General features: G+C 39.4%; 2 protein-coding genes across 2 annotated transcripts; both read left to right on the top strand.

Annotated features, from left to right (window-relative positions):
• Positions 1 to 1,427: 1,427 nt before the first annotated feature.
• LOC133984517 (chymotrypsin-like elastase family member 3B) lies at positions 1,428 to 3,231 on the top strand. The gene is made up of 8 exons (XM_062423884.1): positions 1,428 to 1,470; positions 1,573 to 1,661; positions 1,756 to 1,853; positions 1,978 to 2,106; positions 2,344 to 2,480; positions 2,665 to 2,807; positions 2,904 to 3,056; positions 3,214 to 3,231. Exons 1-8 carry the CDS (start codon positions 1,428 to 1,430, stop codon positions 3,229 to 3,231), a joined length of 810 nt encoding a protein of 269 aa, XP_062279868.1.
• A 5,793-nt stretch (positions 3,232 to 9,024) lies between these two features.
• On the top strand, positions 9,025 to 13,867 carry LOC133984436 (sodium-dependent phosphate transport protein 2B-like). The gene is made up of 13 exons (XM_062423759.1): positions 9,025 to 9,039; positions 9,531 to 9,591; positions 9,683 to 9,814; positions 9,905 to 10,033; positions 10,162 to 10,305; positions 10,437 to 10,548; positions 10,689 to 10,884; positions 10,984 to 11,079; positions 11,375 to 11,486; positions 12,037 to 12,204; positions 12,491 to 12,607; positions 12,700 to 12,824; positions 12,945 to 13,867. Exons 2-13 carry the CDS (start codon positions 9,537 to 9,539, stop codon positions 13,479 to 13,481), a joined length of 1,923 nt encoding a protein of 640 aa, XP_062279743.1. The 5' UTR covers positions 9,025 to 9,039; positions 9,531 to 9,536; the 3' UTR covers positions 13,482 to 13,867.
• The last annotated feature ends 614 nt before the right edge of the window (positions 13,868 to 14,481 follow it).

The following is a 14,481-nucleotide window of genomic DNA, read 5'->3' as shown; positions in this document are numbered from 1 at the left end:
GAAGGTTACCCAAAGCTATCCAGTTCTGTGGTCACAGGAAGAACATTTATTTCTCGCAGTACAGCAAGCACCAAGACAGCTGACGACACTAAACCCTCATCTCAGTTTCTCTGCCTTCTTCTCCTCTTTCTCCGGCTTTCTCTCCAAGTTGCTACCTCAGCGATACTCTCATTCTTACTGTCACACCCCAGTTTCACTCTGAGAACAGTTTGTACTGTTTGTTCAGCATGGTAGGATTTTTCATCATCTACATTATGTTTTCATGCTTCATGTGCACAAATCCTTTATTAATTACCAACCAAGTGTATTTTGTTTTGTTTTGGTAGTATACTATATGTGGTGATAAGCTGTCTGCTTTTACACTTCACTTCCCAGAGATAATGGTTTAATCAGTGTCTTCTTGCATTTTATGTTAATCAGGGTCTGTTATTATTACGTTATTATGGTCTGTTGTGCTTCTGTCAAGGTAACTATACAATCCTGCCTTCAGTAAAGCAAACTGCAGTTTTTCTTGACTTTTTAAAAAGTAGTTGACTAATTAATCTGATCACCAGGTTGATTTTGTAGCTTGTAGTTTGCCCAGTTGTCATAGTATTATAAATGTCACCTTTATAGTTTCAAATGTAAGACATCAGGGCTGAGAAACATGCTAAAAAAAAGAAAAAAGAAAAAATTGAACTTCTACAATTTCTGGGCAAAAGGCTGCCAACCTATCTGCTTTCAATTTCCTTGTCTTTTGTGTGTGTGTGTGGTGAAGATTTATTATTCCTATTATTTAGTAGTAGTAGTAGTAGTAAATGGTTTTGATATGTCTTCTCACATTACTCTGCTGTGTTCATTCCGTCCGCAGTCGGAAAATATGCAACTGTTGGATTATAATTTATCAGAAAATATACATTGGCTCCAGAATAATATAGTACTATAGCCCATGCTGGGAAAAAAATGACATTCTGTTTCAATGCATAGATATTGCAGTTTATTATTAATATTTAAATTTTAGGATTTTTCAAGTTTTTTATATCTAGGTAACCCTTCACATCTAAAAATTGCAGTTCTGTGTTGTTATATAGTCTTTTTTATTCTACTGTGTTGCATAATGGTGTCCTGGGAAATTACTTGTATACACACACACATGACATGTACTGTATGTAGGGCAATCTTGGGCAATCTTGTCTAAATTTGTCTTGTTCACATTTGATAAACACACTCATTTTTTCGCTTAGTAGACGGAACAGCTCGGCGCGGTGCAGCTACAGTCCAGCAGACTGACTGATGCATCTGTGGAACAGGAAGTTTTTCCCAGTTACAATCGGCAATGGATGCTGATAACAGATTTCCACAAGTTCAGTGCAAATCTGCGTTTGGGTTGACAGACACACTGAGGAGGTATAAGTAGAGAGTGTGTATCTACTCTACACGCTGACACCATGTTGCAGATACTGGCCCTCCTGCTGCTTCAGGTAGCATATGGTGAGTAGAGTGGTGAGATAAAAGAGGAGTCAAACTGTCAATGTACATGCTCTCAAATCAAGTTTTTTGTGTAATGTGGCACCCTTTATCATGTGTTTTTAGTTTTTGGCTGTGGCACACCTGCTGTCACACCCAACACCAATAGGGTAGTAAATGGAGAAGATGCTCGCCCCCATAGCTGGCCCTGGCAGGTAACCACCATGTTTTACATTCACTTGAAGGAAATTCATAATTCTCTTATTTCATTATTTTTTCCATTTATTCACAGTGACTGTTTTTTCTCAGATCTCCCTGCAGGTGAAGCACGGCAGCCGTTATCATCACACTTGTGGAGGAACTCTGATCGGACCACGCTGGGTGCTGACTGCTGGACACTGCATCTGGTAACTAACATTAATCTGTGAGGCTGAAACAGTAGTGACTTGCTATGTGTGAGGTGTAGCAGTCCTTAGGTATAATAATAACTGTAAATGTGCTCTGAAATGATAGAAAGTATGTGTTTAACAGGCCAGGAGATGTGTACCGTGTGGTCCTGGGAGAGTATGACATGAGCAAACAAGAAGGCACCGAGCAGATCAGAGACGTCCTGCGCATCATTGTCCATCCCCTGTGGGACATTGACCGTGTGGCTGATGGGTGAGTTTATTCTCAGGGACAAACAAATGATGATTTCTCCATTACATAACTCTTCCCATCCCCCGTAAGAACCTTGATAAGCATATAGGCATCGATGATACGGCGTGTTAATTTACACCTGTTGCAAAGAAAGTAAAGCAAAGCAGATTGAAAAAGTCATGTAAGAAATTAAACCATAAACTGCAGCTTATTCAATGTATTTGATAATATCAGTGAATATCTACTATTTCCTCACAGCAATGATCTTGCCCTGCTGAAGCTGGATAAGAGTCCCATTATGAATGACAGCGTTGGCCTGGCTTGTCTTCCGGAGGCTGGAGAGATCCCCTCCCATGGGGCAGCTTGTTACATCTCTGGCTGGGGCAACCTTTACAGTAATGCCTCTGTTTATTTATCTGTCTTCTTGTCTTTTCACTGATCACTGCAAATCACTGTCATATTAAATTTGTATCAAAAATTGAATGGTGATTCAGGTGCTTATCTTGCCCTAACACAGTCTGCATTGTACACTGATTTATTCATGAGTTGTTGACCAGCTACATCCTATCTGTGTTTCAGCTCACGGCCCCATGCCTGATAGGTTGCAACAGGCCTTGCTGCCTGTGGTGGAGCACAGTGTGTGCAGCCGCAGTGACTGGTGGGGCATTAACGTCAAGACAACTATGATCTGTGCAGGAGGAGATGTCGTATCTGGATGCAATGTATGTCAGACACCTATCAAGACTGAACTGCTAATCAACATAATCAGCTGCTTTATACTACACTACACTATATTAATGTCTCTCTGTCTCTTTCAGGGAGACTCTGGAGGTCCTCTGAACTGTATGGGTCAGGATGGTAGGTGGTACGTCCAGGGCGTCACCAGCTTTGTTTCCTCTCGCACCTGCAATGAGGTGAAGAAGCCCACCGTCTTCACACGCACCTCTGCCTTCACTGAGTGGCTCAGTGAGGTAAGTTAATCAATGCACCCGCTCTGTTTGATTTATAGCAACATCTCACCTGTGTGTCTCAAGAGAAACAGAATTGTACTGCACTCAGTGTCACAGATAAATAAAATATTTCATGTATAAATAAGTTTTAAGAAAATTCTCCCTGTTCTCTCTTCAGGTTATGCTGAAATACTGAGGACCCCTCTGGATCAACTCTGAAAAATAATGTGGTCCCAAGTGCCAGTCTCAAAAGTCTACCAGTACTAAAAAACATTAAAGAGTAATAAGATACAATATATTTAAACTAAATTAAAAAGTGAAATACTTGAAATTCCAAGTGTTTTAATTGAATATGCTAATATAACACGTATTTGCAAATGCATAGAGTCACATATATTACTTGTTTCAACAATGAATTCATACAGTACCACAAACTGGGGTGTTATGAACTGTTGCGTTTGAACAAAGTCACATAAAAAAACAAAAATCCTTTATGACAAAGCACTGCAGCATGCAGAATAAAAGAAAATTGCATTTTTCATGTCTTAAAAGAGATGCTAGAAAAGTGTAGAAAGACACACCACCCCTGTATAAATGCACCGTACCACTTGATATTTCATCCTCTCCTGTTGTGTGATAAGGAAGATGAGGAATGGCTGCCCATCAGTGTGCGTGGAGGACTTATGCATCAGTATTTCCTATCAATCACCACCAAGGTCGGCTAAGAGTCAGCCGCAGTGAACACACTGTATGATACATCCAGGTGGGAGCTGAGCTGGAAAGCAGCATTTCACATCAGATAAATAGCAGCAATAGGTTACCTTGATGCATGACCTCAGCAATCTGCTGCATCAGATAACAGCTACAATCTGAGACACTTTTTCTGACAAATATACATCTAGTTTCCAGTTATTTTACCATAATAAATTATCATAATAATCTAAACACCCCATAAAAACTCATTCATCTTTGATTTATCACTTTTACTAAATTTCACATCTGTAGAGAGAAACACACATCTGCCTTACTGACAATCAAAAGCAAACATTAGTCACATCCAGACTCATTTTAAACATAAGAGTTAAAATTCAAGTCGGTGTAAAAGTAAAAACAAACATTAATGGCCTCAACAGCTCCAAGAAATCAGGCTTTAAATGAATCAGTACTTGAGAGTTTATAATCTCTAGTTTCAAGTTTTTGGAGAGAAGTTTTTGTAAATATTGAAGCTTAGCCTTACACAAATACACTATCCACTGAAAGGAATATAATCTGTGGCTGGGTGAAGTTTTGCTTCAAGCATTGACATGAACGCAATCCTTTTGACATTTGTTATCCCCATCTGCTGGTAGATGTGGGAACCTGCTCAAGCCTAATAGCATCACAGCAGCTCCACTCAGTGGAGAGAAAGGGAGCAGAGAGACCATCTACATATCCACTACCCACATTTGACATCAAACATGTGACATGAACCTTAATGAAAAGCCATTCCTGTTTAGTTACTCTTCAATATCATTACAGTAATGCCATTAGACTTCTGTCACCTAACTAACTCATCTGTATATTGTCAGAGTACTGTTGCTCCTGTTGTATTGTAACCTGTGAAAGACAGTGAAATGTTTGAATTCTTAAACTGTTAATGATCATTCTCTCACTTGCACAGTTTCTTAGGAGGGTCATGAGACCCCAACTGTTACTTAACACCACCTTTGTGCTTCAGTTCACAATAAACTATGTAACATATAACACAGAGTCAGTGTGCAATCATCCACATACACTTTTCTGCACTCCATCAAGTATGATGGACATTTGTGCAATATGTTTTCTCATTGCCTTTGATATGTTGGTTTTTAAAAGAATGGACATTGTAATAGCCTACATCTCACTCATCTTGACAAGAACATTATATGTGAAAGGACACTGATTCATTGTGGTATTGTACGGAATCTAGAGATGTGTCATGTTGCATTCTTTCTGAAAATATTAAGTCATTTTGTGTGAGGTGATGTGTTTTCCCGTTATTTCAACACATCCAGATCTCAAACTTTACCCTAGAATCTTAAACAAAAGGGGTTTTCCATGCTGCTATATGTCAGGCTGGGTGTGTTATCATTAATGCCTCAAAATATGCTCATCATTTATTCTTCTAACAGGCAAATTAAAATATACTGTCAGTGTTTGTTTCAATCTTTTAAACAGTCTCTTTACAGTATGAGGATCAAACCTGTAGAAAGACAGAATGTGTCTCGGTATGTGTATTTTCTATCACATCCCACACACTGAGTGACACCGTGGTCATAACCTTGATGGCTGCTCAGTCTCACCGCCCTCAGAGTCTCAACCAGTTCTAACAGACTTTTATGGTTTTATGGAATACAGCACAGCCCACTAACAACATAGTCTACTACAGGGTGGGTGACGGCAGTAACAAGAGGGCAGAACTGCTTGACCTCATGTGGACTGTGCCAGCTTGGCAGATAAATGGCATCAACTCAGTGGCCCTGGAGACAATCATTGACTCTGATACCATAACAATTCCTATAAAGAAAACATAAACACTGAAGATATACAACAGTGTATGGGGCAGATAATACAGTATATTGATTTGTACAAGGATATATAGGTATACAGACTTTAAAGCAGGTCTTGCAGGTAAATGACAAAAAGTCAAAATTGATTTCCCTAAAATAGAAAAAAATGAATTCTGCTCTTTTAAAAACAAGCTAGTAACAGTTACAAAGTATTTTGATTAGCGTGTGGGCGGACATTGAAAGCAACATTCCAAAGGTTAAAGGTAAGCCTTGATGATCTTTCTATCGTATGTGGGTCTCCTGAAGTCACGTGGGGGGAAAAAACCATTGCATCAAGCCTAATGGGTTAGTAAATAAATAACTAGGTGAATTGTAAAATACAATCACCTTAAGATGCTTCTATATACTTGAGTGTGAGTCTTCAGTCTTGTCTCATACATACATTGTGCCACGTTACTTGCACTTTGTAGAGGTCATGAACACAACTAGAAATGCAATTAGAACTCGAATAACATGCATACGTAATATTACTGGTCATAAATGCACAGAAGCCTCTGGCACAGAATTATCAGCGATTATCAGCAACTCATGATAAATAGATGGACCTGAATATCAACTGTGAATGTTAGCCTTAACTTAACCAAGTGCAGCAAAAACTACATTTTATTGCACAGTTCTCAAAGAGTCAATGTGAATCTTTAGTGCTCATTTATTCTGAGTATACAGCAGCTATATATTGCTCAGTTATCTTTCTTTTATGTCTTTTATCTGTAAGATAATTAGTGGCTAATGATGAATCCCACTGTAATGCAATTATGCAACATTTGAACAAATTATTAAATCATAGTGATTCATAGTGATTTATTACACGTAACGAGCAATGTCACCACTGGAAAATGTTAATAATTATGTTGCATGCAATTAGTGCCCTGAAATGAGATGATAGTAGATCAAACTAAACATGTTCAGACACTTTTTAAAGTGATGCTACTTGTCATGTTGTTCCAAATATAATGTGAGAAGTCTTTTGGAACATTTGTAAATGTATTTTCTTCTCACTTATCAGAATGGCAAGGAAAAAATAACATTCAAATTATAAAAAGCATAATAGTTTGGTTGTTGGGGTTAATTCATATTTTTGGCATTTTTGGATCCAAATTTTGGCACATTTTTTAAGAAGTAAGAGATTCTAGGATCAGTTCTGCTGCTATAATCAATAAAATAAAATATTTGAATTGGTCAAGAAATGTAGTTTTCTACTTTTTCAGCTCTTATACGATTGTGTGATGTCTTCTGATTAAAGAAATAGGAGAGGGTTATTTATTATATGTGTTGACTGTATGTTTGTATCTGTAATGGGAGCACAGTGTTTTATCATGTTTTGAATGTTAGGGAGTGGGAAAGTTTATATATGTTTCATTTAATTTTATACCAGTTGTTAAACACGGTGAACTTGAAACTGCCTGACCTGCCATCAGCTGATTGTTTGTGTTGTATCCAAGTAGTAAAATATAATGATTGTTGGTTTGGAGCTGTTGTTTTGAAGCTAGACAACATAGTAACTGTAGTTTACTGTAGAATATCAGTTTTTTCACCTTTTAGGGCAAATGAAGCAAATCAAAACGACAGATACATTATGATTTTTGTTTGGTAATTTGATTTATGTGAGCAGTTACTGAGGAACGCACAGAAATGTGTTTTTAACTGATATATTTGGGTATTAAAAATTCTGAAGAAAAAAAGTTGAAGAAGCTGATCTAAGAAATGATTTAGCACATACAGACAGATCCAATCTCAAGTCTAAAACCTGCTCTAGTGACAACCGCAGATTGAATGTATGATGAGGGACTCATAAGGCTGGAGTTCATTTTCAGAGACTGAAGTCCTTGGAGTTCTTTTTCAGAACAACATGTAACCTCAAAAGATATATGAGTGAGTCTGAAACACCCACGCAGAAAGTCCAGCATTTATCATCCAATCAACCACTGCTCTCAAATAACCACTGAAGCAAGTATTCCATACCAAATATGAATGATGATCGTGATTACTAATCATCATTAAACATTCCAAATAATGAACTAAATATTAGCTTAATGAGACATAGATCTGCTTTGATTTTTATTCATCTGCATCAACTCAGTGAACCCTATTTTTAATAAGCCCAGCATTAATGATTTTTTTTATTGCTGTTTGAGGCATGGTTCTAGTTTAATCATTAACCATATTCACACCATTTATTTGATATGTAATATGCTATGTTGTTACAGTCAAATCTCCCCTATAAACTTTGATTATTAACCAATAAATATGTGCATATACAAGCCTCTGTGTATGTGTCTGCGTGCTATCTAAAAAGCTGTAAATGTGCGAGGCGTGTGTGTTTGATTAAGAAAGGGAAAAAGATCGAGAGTGTGTATGTATAGCTACCTGTGTAAAGAGAGTGAGTATAGATAGAACAGAGCTATTTTATGCATTATAGTAACTGCTTTAAACAGTATTTATATCACAGTTGAGCTTGTGATCAATTACATATTCATCCAAATTACAATAAATTGTACATATGCTGAAATGACCAACACAGAACAGCTATTACTTCAGTGGGTCACAGTGCTACTCTTTGGACCATGAACATTAAAAACGTGTGGAATTCCGTATGGCCTTGAATGACACAAAATATAACAGAGGATCAATATGATGTTGGCATGGTTCCCAACCGTTCTGGCTTCCCTTGAAATGAGGCAATGGACTTGTAACCCCTGATCACAGGTTATATCTGCTGTGGACATGAGCATGAGTGATTTTTCGAGGATTTTTCGAGGCCTGAAGAGATGAAGCTGTGCAGTATTTCACATGAAAAAAAATCAGAGGAACATCTTGGAGAAATACACATTATGTTTTGGAACAGAAGTATTTGGTGACCCCCTCATACTTCTTCTTGCAGTCCTTTGATGGGAAAAGAACAGTTTAATGTTTCACTTACAACCACCAGGGGGCAGCGTGTTTGATTTCATCATTGTATTATACACATATGCCTTGTGTTACACCTGTTGCGAAGAATAAACCATAAAGACAGGTGCTGACCTATAATATACATCTTCTATACACAGGCTAGTTATATATGTCAGCTATTCCACCGTCATCATTAAGTGTTATTAGTACATAACAAGATGTAAAAGAAGGGACTTGTGCTGTATGCGGCAACTGTCCTATCTATTCTCATCCAACAATAAAAGATTCTGTTAATATTCATTTTTACAGCAGCTCTTCAACTCATTTTGCCGGTGAGCTTTTATCAAACAGCTCGCCCCACATACAGACTCTCTTTCAGTCAGTCGTACTCTGCACATGTGTGCACGACATGTGTGCACGACCTTTGAACTGAGAGCAGCGTGTATGCGCTCTCCTCCGCTCTATAAAAGCAGCGCTCAGCCTCACTCTGAGCAACAGGTAACCCAGGTGAAGCTCCGGAGAAACAGGTGCGTAGCCGACCATCACTTTCGAAGTAAAGGGCAGATAATCGCATACTGTACCGACATGTGAAATTATTGTAGGGGAGGAAAAGTTTTAAAACAAGTAACTGTTTTGAGGGTGGAGAGATTTTTGTGGGAGTGTGAAAGAGAACTACATGTGGGTTTTTTTTTTTAATGTATTCTGATAATATGGTGTTTCTTTTTTTATGTGCGGGTTTTTTTTACGTGTTACTTTCATTCTTTTCACAGTCATTTTTAGAGATTTAATTCCATTATTTGTCGTACTGCTGAGGATGGTTAATTATATATTTTTTTATAATGCGTTGGAAAAAAAGTTTTTTAAAAACTACCTAATTCATGCACATCATTTGCCCTTCCAACTCTTGTTTTTTTCTTTTAGCAACCCGACTGCCTCTAACTGTATAATTTTATGAGTTCATGTATATGAAGAAGTTTCATCTGATTTGTATTTGTTTTGATTTGTATCACTTGTGCAGATAGCCATGGCTCCTAGACCACAGGTGAATGTGGAGACTGATTCCTCCCACAGTCTAAGCAGTAGGTTCTTTTTCCTTGGCATACTTCAACTTTTCACAAACTGTATTGATGCCACCTTGTTTTCTAACATTGCCCTTCTTCCCTCCCTCAGATGACAACCCTAATACTAAAGATTCAGCCATTCTGCCGGCTTACTCCACTGTGGACCTAGTGAATGAAGCTCCAGATGAGAATAATCCCTGGGATCTCCCAGAGCTGAAAGACACTGGGATCAAGTGGTCAGGTGAGGCAGCTTGACAGTCTCACTGCACAGTGTGCACATCTTTGCAAAACTTAACTCTGATTCAGTATTTTTTTTTGTGTTTTCTGACAGAGTTGGACACAAAAGGAAAGATTATGAGAGTGCTGACTGGTATTGTGAAGTTCGTTCTTCTGCTTGGATTTCTCTATGTGTTTATCTGCTCTCTGGATGTTCTCAGTTCTGCTTTCCAACTAGTTGGAGGTAAAAATGAATCCATAGAATTATATTTTATATTCCAAGTCATTATTACTACAAAGTGTAGTTGCATCTGCTTATGTAATGTGTATGAGGCTTTTTTTTTTAACCTGAGGGTGTTTGTGTGTGTTCAGGAAAAGCTGCTGGTGACATCTTCCAGGACAATGTTGTGTTGTCTAACCCTGTGGCTGGGCTGGTGATCGGGGTGTTAGTCACAGTGCTGGTGCAGAGTTCTAGCACCTCCTCCTCCATTGTGGTCAGCATGGTATCCTCTGGATGTAAGTATGGACATACCACACATAGAAGATGCATACATTTGCACTTACACACACAGAAACATATCAACATGCCTACTCAGAGCTATAGTTTATTACATTTTATGAACATCTTGCTATTTATATGTTTTCAGTGCTGGATGTCCAGTCTGCAGTGCCGATCATCATGGGTGCAAACATTGGAACATCTGTCACCAACACTATTGTGGCCATGATGCAGGCAGGAGACAGAAATGAGTTCCGCAGGTAAATCAGAGCAAGCAGTGATGAATATGTGGCACATGTATGGAAAAATGCAGTAGAGTAGTAGAACAAAACCTCTGAAACTGATCTCTAGAAATGGTATTTGGTACATGTTCAAGAATGTTGTCCCCTCTCACTTCCAGGGCATTTGCTGGTGCCACGGTCCATGACTTCTTTAACTGGCTCTCTGTGCTGATCCTCCTGCCCTTGGAAGTCGCCACAGGTGTGCTGTACAAACTCACCCACCTTGTAATCGAATCCTTTAACATCGAGGGTGGAGAGAACGCCCCCGACCTGCTCAACGTCATCACGGACCCTCTCACCGACTCCATCATCCAGGTAGAGACACTGAAATCATCAATGAAATTATGCAACATTAACAAGAAATGTCTTCTTTTTTTTTTTAAATAAAATGTGTTCACATTTGTCTTCCACTAGCTGGACAAATCTGTCATCACTGGAATTGCCACTGGTGACCCGGCAGCCAGAAACAAGAGTCTGATCAAAGTATGGTGCAAAACCAAAACCAACACGGTAAGAAATCAACAAGAACTGCATCACATACATTAATGATCAGTTTGCCACACACTGAACAAAACAGTAACAGTAAAAACATGATAAAGCTATAGTTAGCTCAGGTTTTCTTCTGTTAATGACTGATATTGTCCTTGTTGTATCATGGCCACAGTGTTTCTGTCGTTAGGTCATACCTTCAAAGCTGTGTAACATTGTGTGTGATCATAGCTGCTCTGATTTCTTAATCATTGCCCTCCTTAACTAACACATTGTTTTAATGCTGTTTTTGTGGATTCTTTTATCTTTATCTAAGACTTTCTGGAATACGACGGTGGAGAACTGCACTGCCGGTGCCATCTGTTGGGAGGAGGGAAACCAGACCTGGACCGAGATGAACACGACTTGGATAGATTACCAACAGAAATGTAAGCGTGCCTCCTTCATGTGAATACCTGAGGTCAAGACAGACAACAATTCTTTTTACAAAGCAATTAGGTTTACCTGATCCACCAAAGCTCAGTGAAATATGAGCAAGGCTTTCTGCCACAACAACCTCCTTCATCCAGACCCTCTGATGTGCGGACAATGACTACCTTTGAGTTGTTTTAGTGACTCAGCTAGTACCCTCCCTTGACCCCTCTGCCTGCTTAATAGATCTATTCACTCACTGAAGCACCTGGGTGCCACATGACCGTAAAGTATGCTGCCCCCAATTAAAGTAAATGTTATAAAATCACTCCAGTTTGATAAGATCAGAAGGCTCAGTACTGGCGAATATACCGTCCTCAGTTATGTTTTAAATCTACAGGGACTCTCTCAGAAAATACTAGTCTTTCTGTTTTTATCAGTTCCATTTATCAAAGAAGGTTTGCTCTGAAGTGACTCATGCACATGAGGCTATTTTTATCTGTCACATACTGCAAGCCCAGAGATGACACTTTAATGCCAACCATCTCTTTGACTTGTCCGTCACAGGCAAACACATCTTCGTCAACGCTAATTTGCCAGACCTGGCAGTGGGCCTCATTCTCCTGGCTCTGTCTCTGCTCATCCTCTGCACCTGCCTCATCCTCATCGTCAAGCTGCTCAACTCCATGCTGAAGGGGCAGGTGGCTGTTGTCATCAAGAAGGTGCTCAACACAGGTAAACAAAATAAATAAAAAAAGCAAATCTCCTGTTTGATAGTCAGCACATCTGCTTCGGTGGTGATGCTTGATGAGCAACACAGGTACAGCCACCCTGTTGTTTTAGCTGGCTCGCTTCCAGGTCTAGCAGTCCTGTTGGGGCGGCGGAGAAAGCTCAGGCACAAATGTACTGTTTTGACAGCGATGCTCGTTTGCTCTGGTCACGTGGTCTTAATGTGTGCAGTTACACCGTGCTCACTTCATCAGGTTTATTGCTCACTTGCTGTGTTTCTGTTTGACTACAGACTTCCCCTTCCCCTTCAGCTGGGTTACTGGCTATATTGCAATTTTAGTGGGAGCGGGAATGACTTTCATTGTTCAGAGCAGCTCCGTCTTCACCTCAGCTATAACTCCTCTTGTTGGTGAGTTATCATTTACACAATAATGCCACTCTAAAAAAAAAAAAAGTAAATCGTACTCCAGGACTTATATGTTGTTTATCTTCTTTCATCAGGTATTGGTGTCATTAGCCTTGAAAGAGCCTATCCTCTGACACTCGGGTCAAATATTGGTACAACAACTACTGCTATACTTGCTGCTATGGCTAGCCCTGGAGAAACTCTAGCCAACTCCCTGCAGGTAAGAATGTAAAACAGTTTCCCTTCTCCACCTGTTTGTTTGATCCGTATCTGCAGGATTTGATCCATATTTGTGAGATCTAACAGTATTTGAATGTCATCTGCTTGTGTTTTTATCTAGATCGCACTTTGCCATTTCTTCTTCAACATCATGGGTATCTTATTGTGGTATCCGATCCCCTTCACCCGGGTGCCCATCAGGTTGGCCCGAGGGCTGGGGAACCATACGGCTCAATACCGTTGGTTTGCTGGCTTCTACCTCATCCTGTGCTTCTTAATTCTCCCTGTCTCTATTTTCGGGCTGTCGGTGGCGGGCTGGCAGGCGCTGGTCGGCGTCGGTGTGCCCGTCGTCGTGCTGGTGGTCTTTGTGATCATTGTAAACGTGATGCAGTCTCGCTGGCCGCAGTACCTGCCCAGCATCCTGCTCACCTGGGACTTTTTGCCCAAGCCCCTGCGATCCCTGGAGCCCTGGGACGCCATGATGACCTCGTCCTTCCGCTTCTGCCGCAAACGCTGCTGCTGCTGCTGCAAGTGCTGCAAGTGCTACAAAGAGGGTGAGGACGAAAAAATCCGGAGGAGCAGCATCAAGAGTCTGGAGATGTACGATAATCCAGCCTTGTCACGAGATGAGGATACAAGGGAGGCAACTCATCTTTAATATTAATCAGTTAACTGTCTATCTATAAGCAGTACTCAATGCAATAATGTATTTTAACACACTTGTAATTGTCCATCACTTCTCAGGTTGTGGTATGTTGATGATTTCCCTTTACTGTATGATATACTAAGCACTCTAGTAAATTGTCACTGACACATACATATGAACAGAAGTTTTGGACACAATATTATGAAGCCAGGAACTGCAGTTTCTGGGTATGTGACATTTGTTTTATGATATTTTCAGACTCACTCCACTGTAAACAAGCACTCTGCCTTAACTCTGGGTGGTTCCGAATGTTATGACTTATTTTTATATTTTCATGATATATGTAAGAGGATTTAGATTTTATTTTCAACTTTGAACCTTTAAACTCCAAATGTATAATGTAGCATTTAAATATTATTATCCTTCAGTATTTATAATATTTGTAAATAAAAAAATTATGATTTTTAAAGTATGGTTGTATTGCCTCGTTTTTATCATCTTGCCTCATCTGTTTAATGTAGATAACACAGGCTTGGTATGTATGGCCTGAAGTCAAAGTTATTTATAGATATTGATAGGCACGTGCATAGATAGACCTCAAAGGTGGCTTGAGGACTTGCCCATGAGGCCTTTTAGAAAGAAAGTGCAATTGTGTGTTTTTATTAATACATACAGAAATTCCTGCTAAATCCAGCATGACAAAATATACTCAATACCTCATCTTGTTGAGTATTGCTGACTGAGAATTTACATTAATGTTAATGTGAACAATTTGCTGCAAGGTAAAGTGACTGTAGTTGACAGAGCTCAGTAGAATGGGACTATTATTCGGGGGGACTATTATTGTCATTGCACATCCCGTGCCAAGTGGGTATGGAGACTGCATAGATGTATAAAGGGAAATGGATACAGATCAGAAGCAATTACTGAAAGTTGTTCAGTGGTGCCTGAAAACAAAAAATTTGAATTCTGGGTATAAAATTAGCTACATCTTTCACATTTGTGCGGCCCA

This window comes from Scomber scombrus, chromosome 8 (genome assembly GCF_963691925.1).
Source record: "Scomber scombrus chromosome 8, fScoSco1.1, whole genome shotgun sequence".
NCBI lineage: Eukaryota > Metazoa > Chordata > Actinopteri > Scombriformes > Scombridae > Scomber > Scomber scombrus.
This window is presented reverse-complemented; position numbering and strand designations above follow the sequence as displayed.

What these genes read in the sequence shown, in the direction of transcription:
- LOC133984517 (XM_062423884.1), top strand. Translation starts at nt 1,428, where the DNA reads ATGTTGCAGATACTGGCCCTCCTGCTGCTTCAGGTAGCATATG. An exon ending in CCCATAGCTGGCCCTGGCAG is followed by an intron (nt 1,662 to 1,755) that starts GTAACCACCATG and finishes GTTTTTTCTCAG; the next exon opens with ATCTCCCTGCAGGTGAAGCA. An exon ending in ACTGCTGGACACTGCATCTG is followed by an intron (nt 1,854 to 1,977) that starts GTAACTAACATT and finishes TGTGTTTAACAG; the next exon opens with GCCAGGAGATGTGTACCGTG.
- LOC133984436 (XM_062423759.1), top strand. Translation starts at nt 9,537, where the DNA reads ATGGCTCCTAGACCACAGGTGAATGTGGAGACTGATTCCTCCCACAGT. An exon ending in TGCTTTCCAACTAGTTGGAG is followed by an intron (nt 10,034 to 10,161) that starts GTAAAAATGAAT and finishes GTGTGTGTTCAG; the next exon opens with GAAAAGCTGCTGGTGACATC. An exon ending in TCACCGACTCCATCATCCAG is followed by an intron (nt 10,885 to 10,983) that starts GTAGAGACACTG and finishes GTCTTCCACTAG; the next exon opens with CTGGACAAATCTGTCATCAC.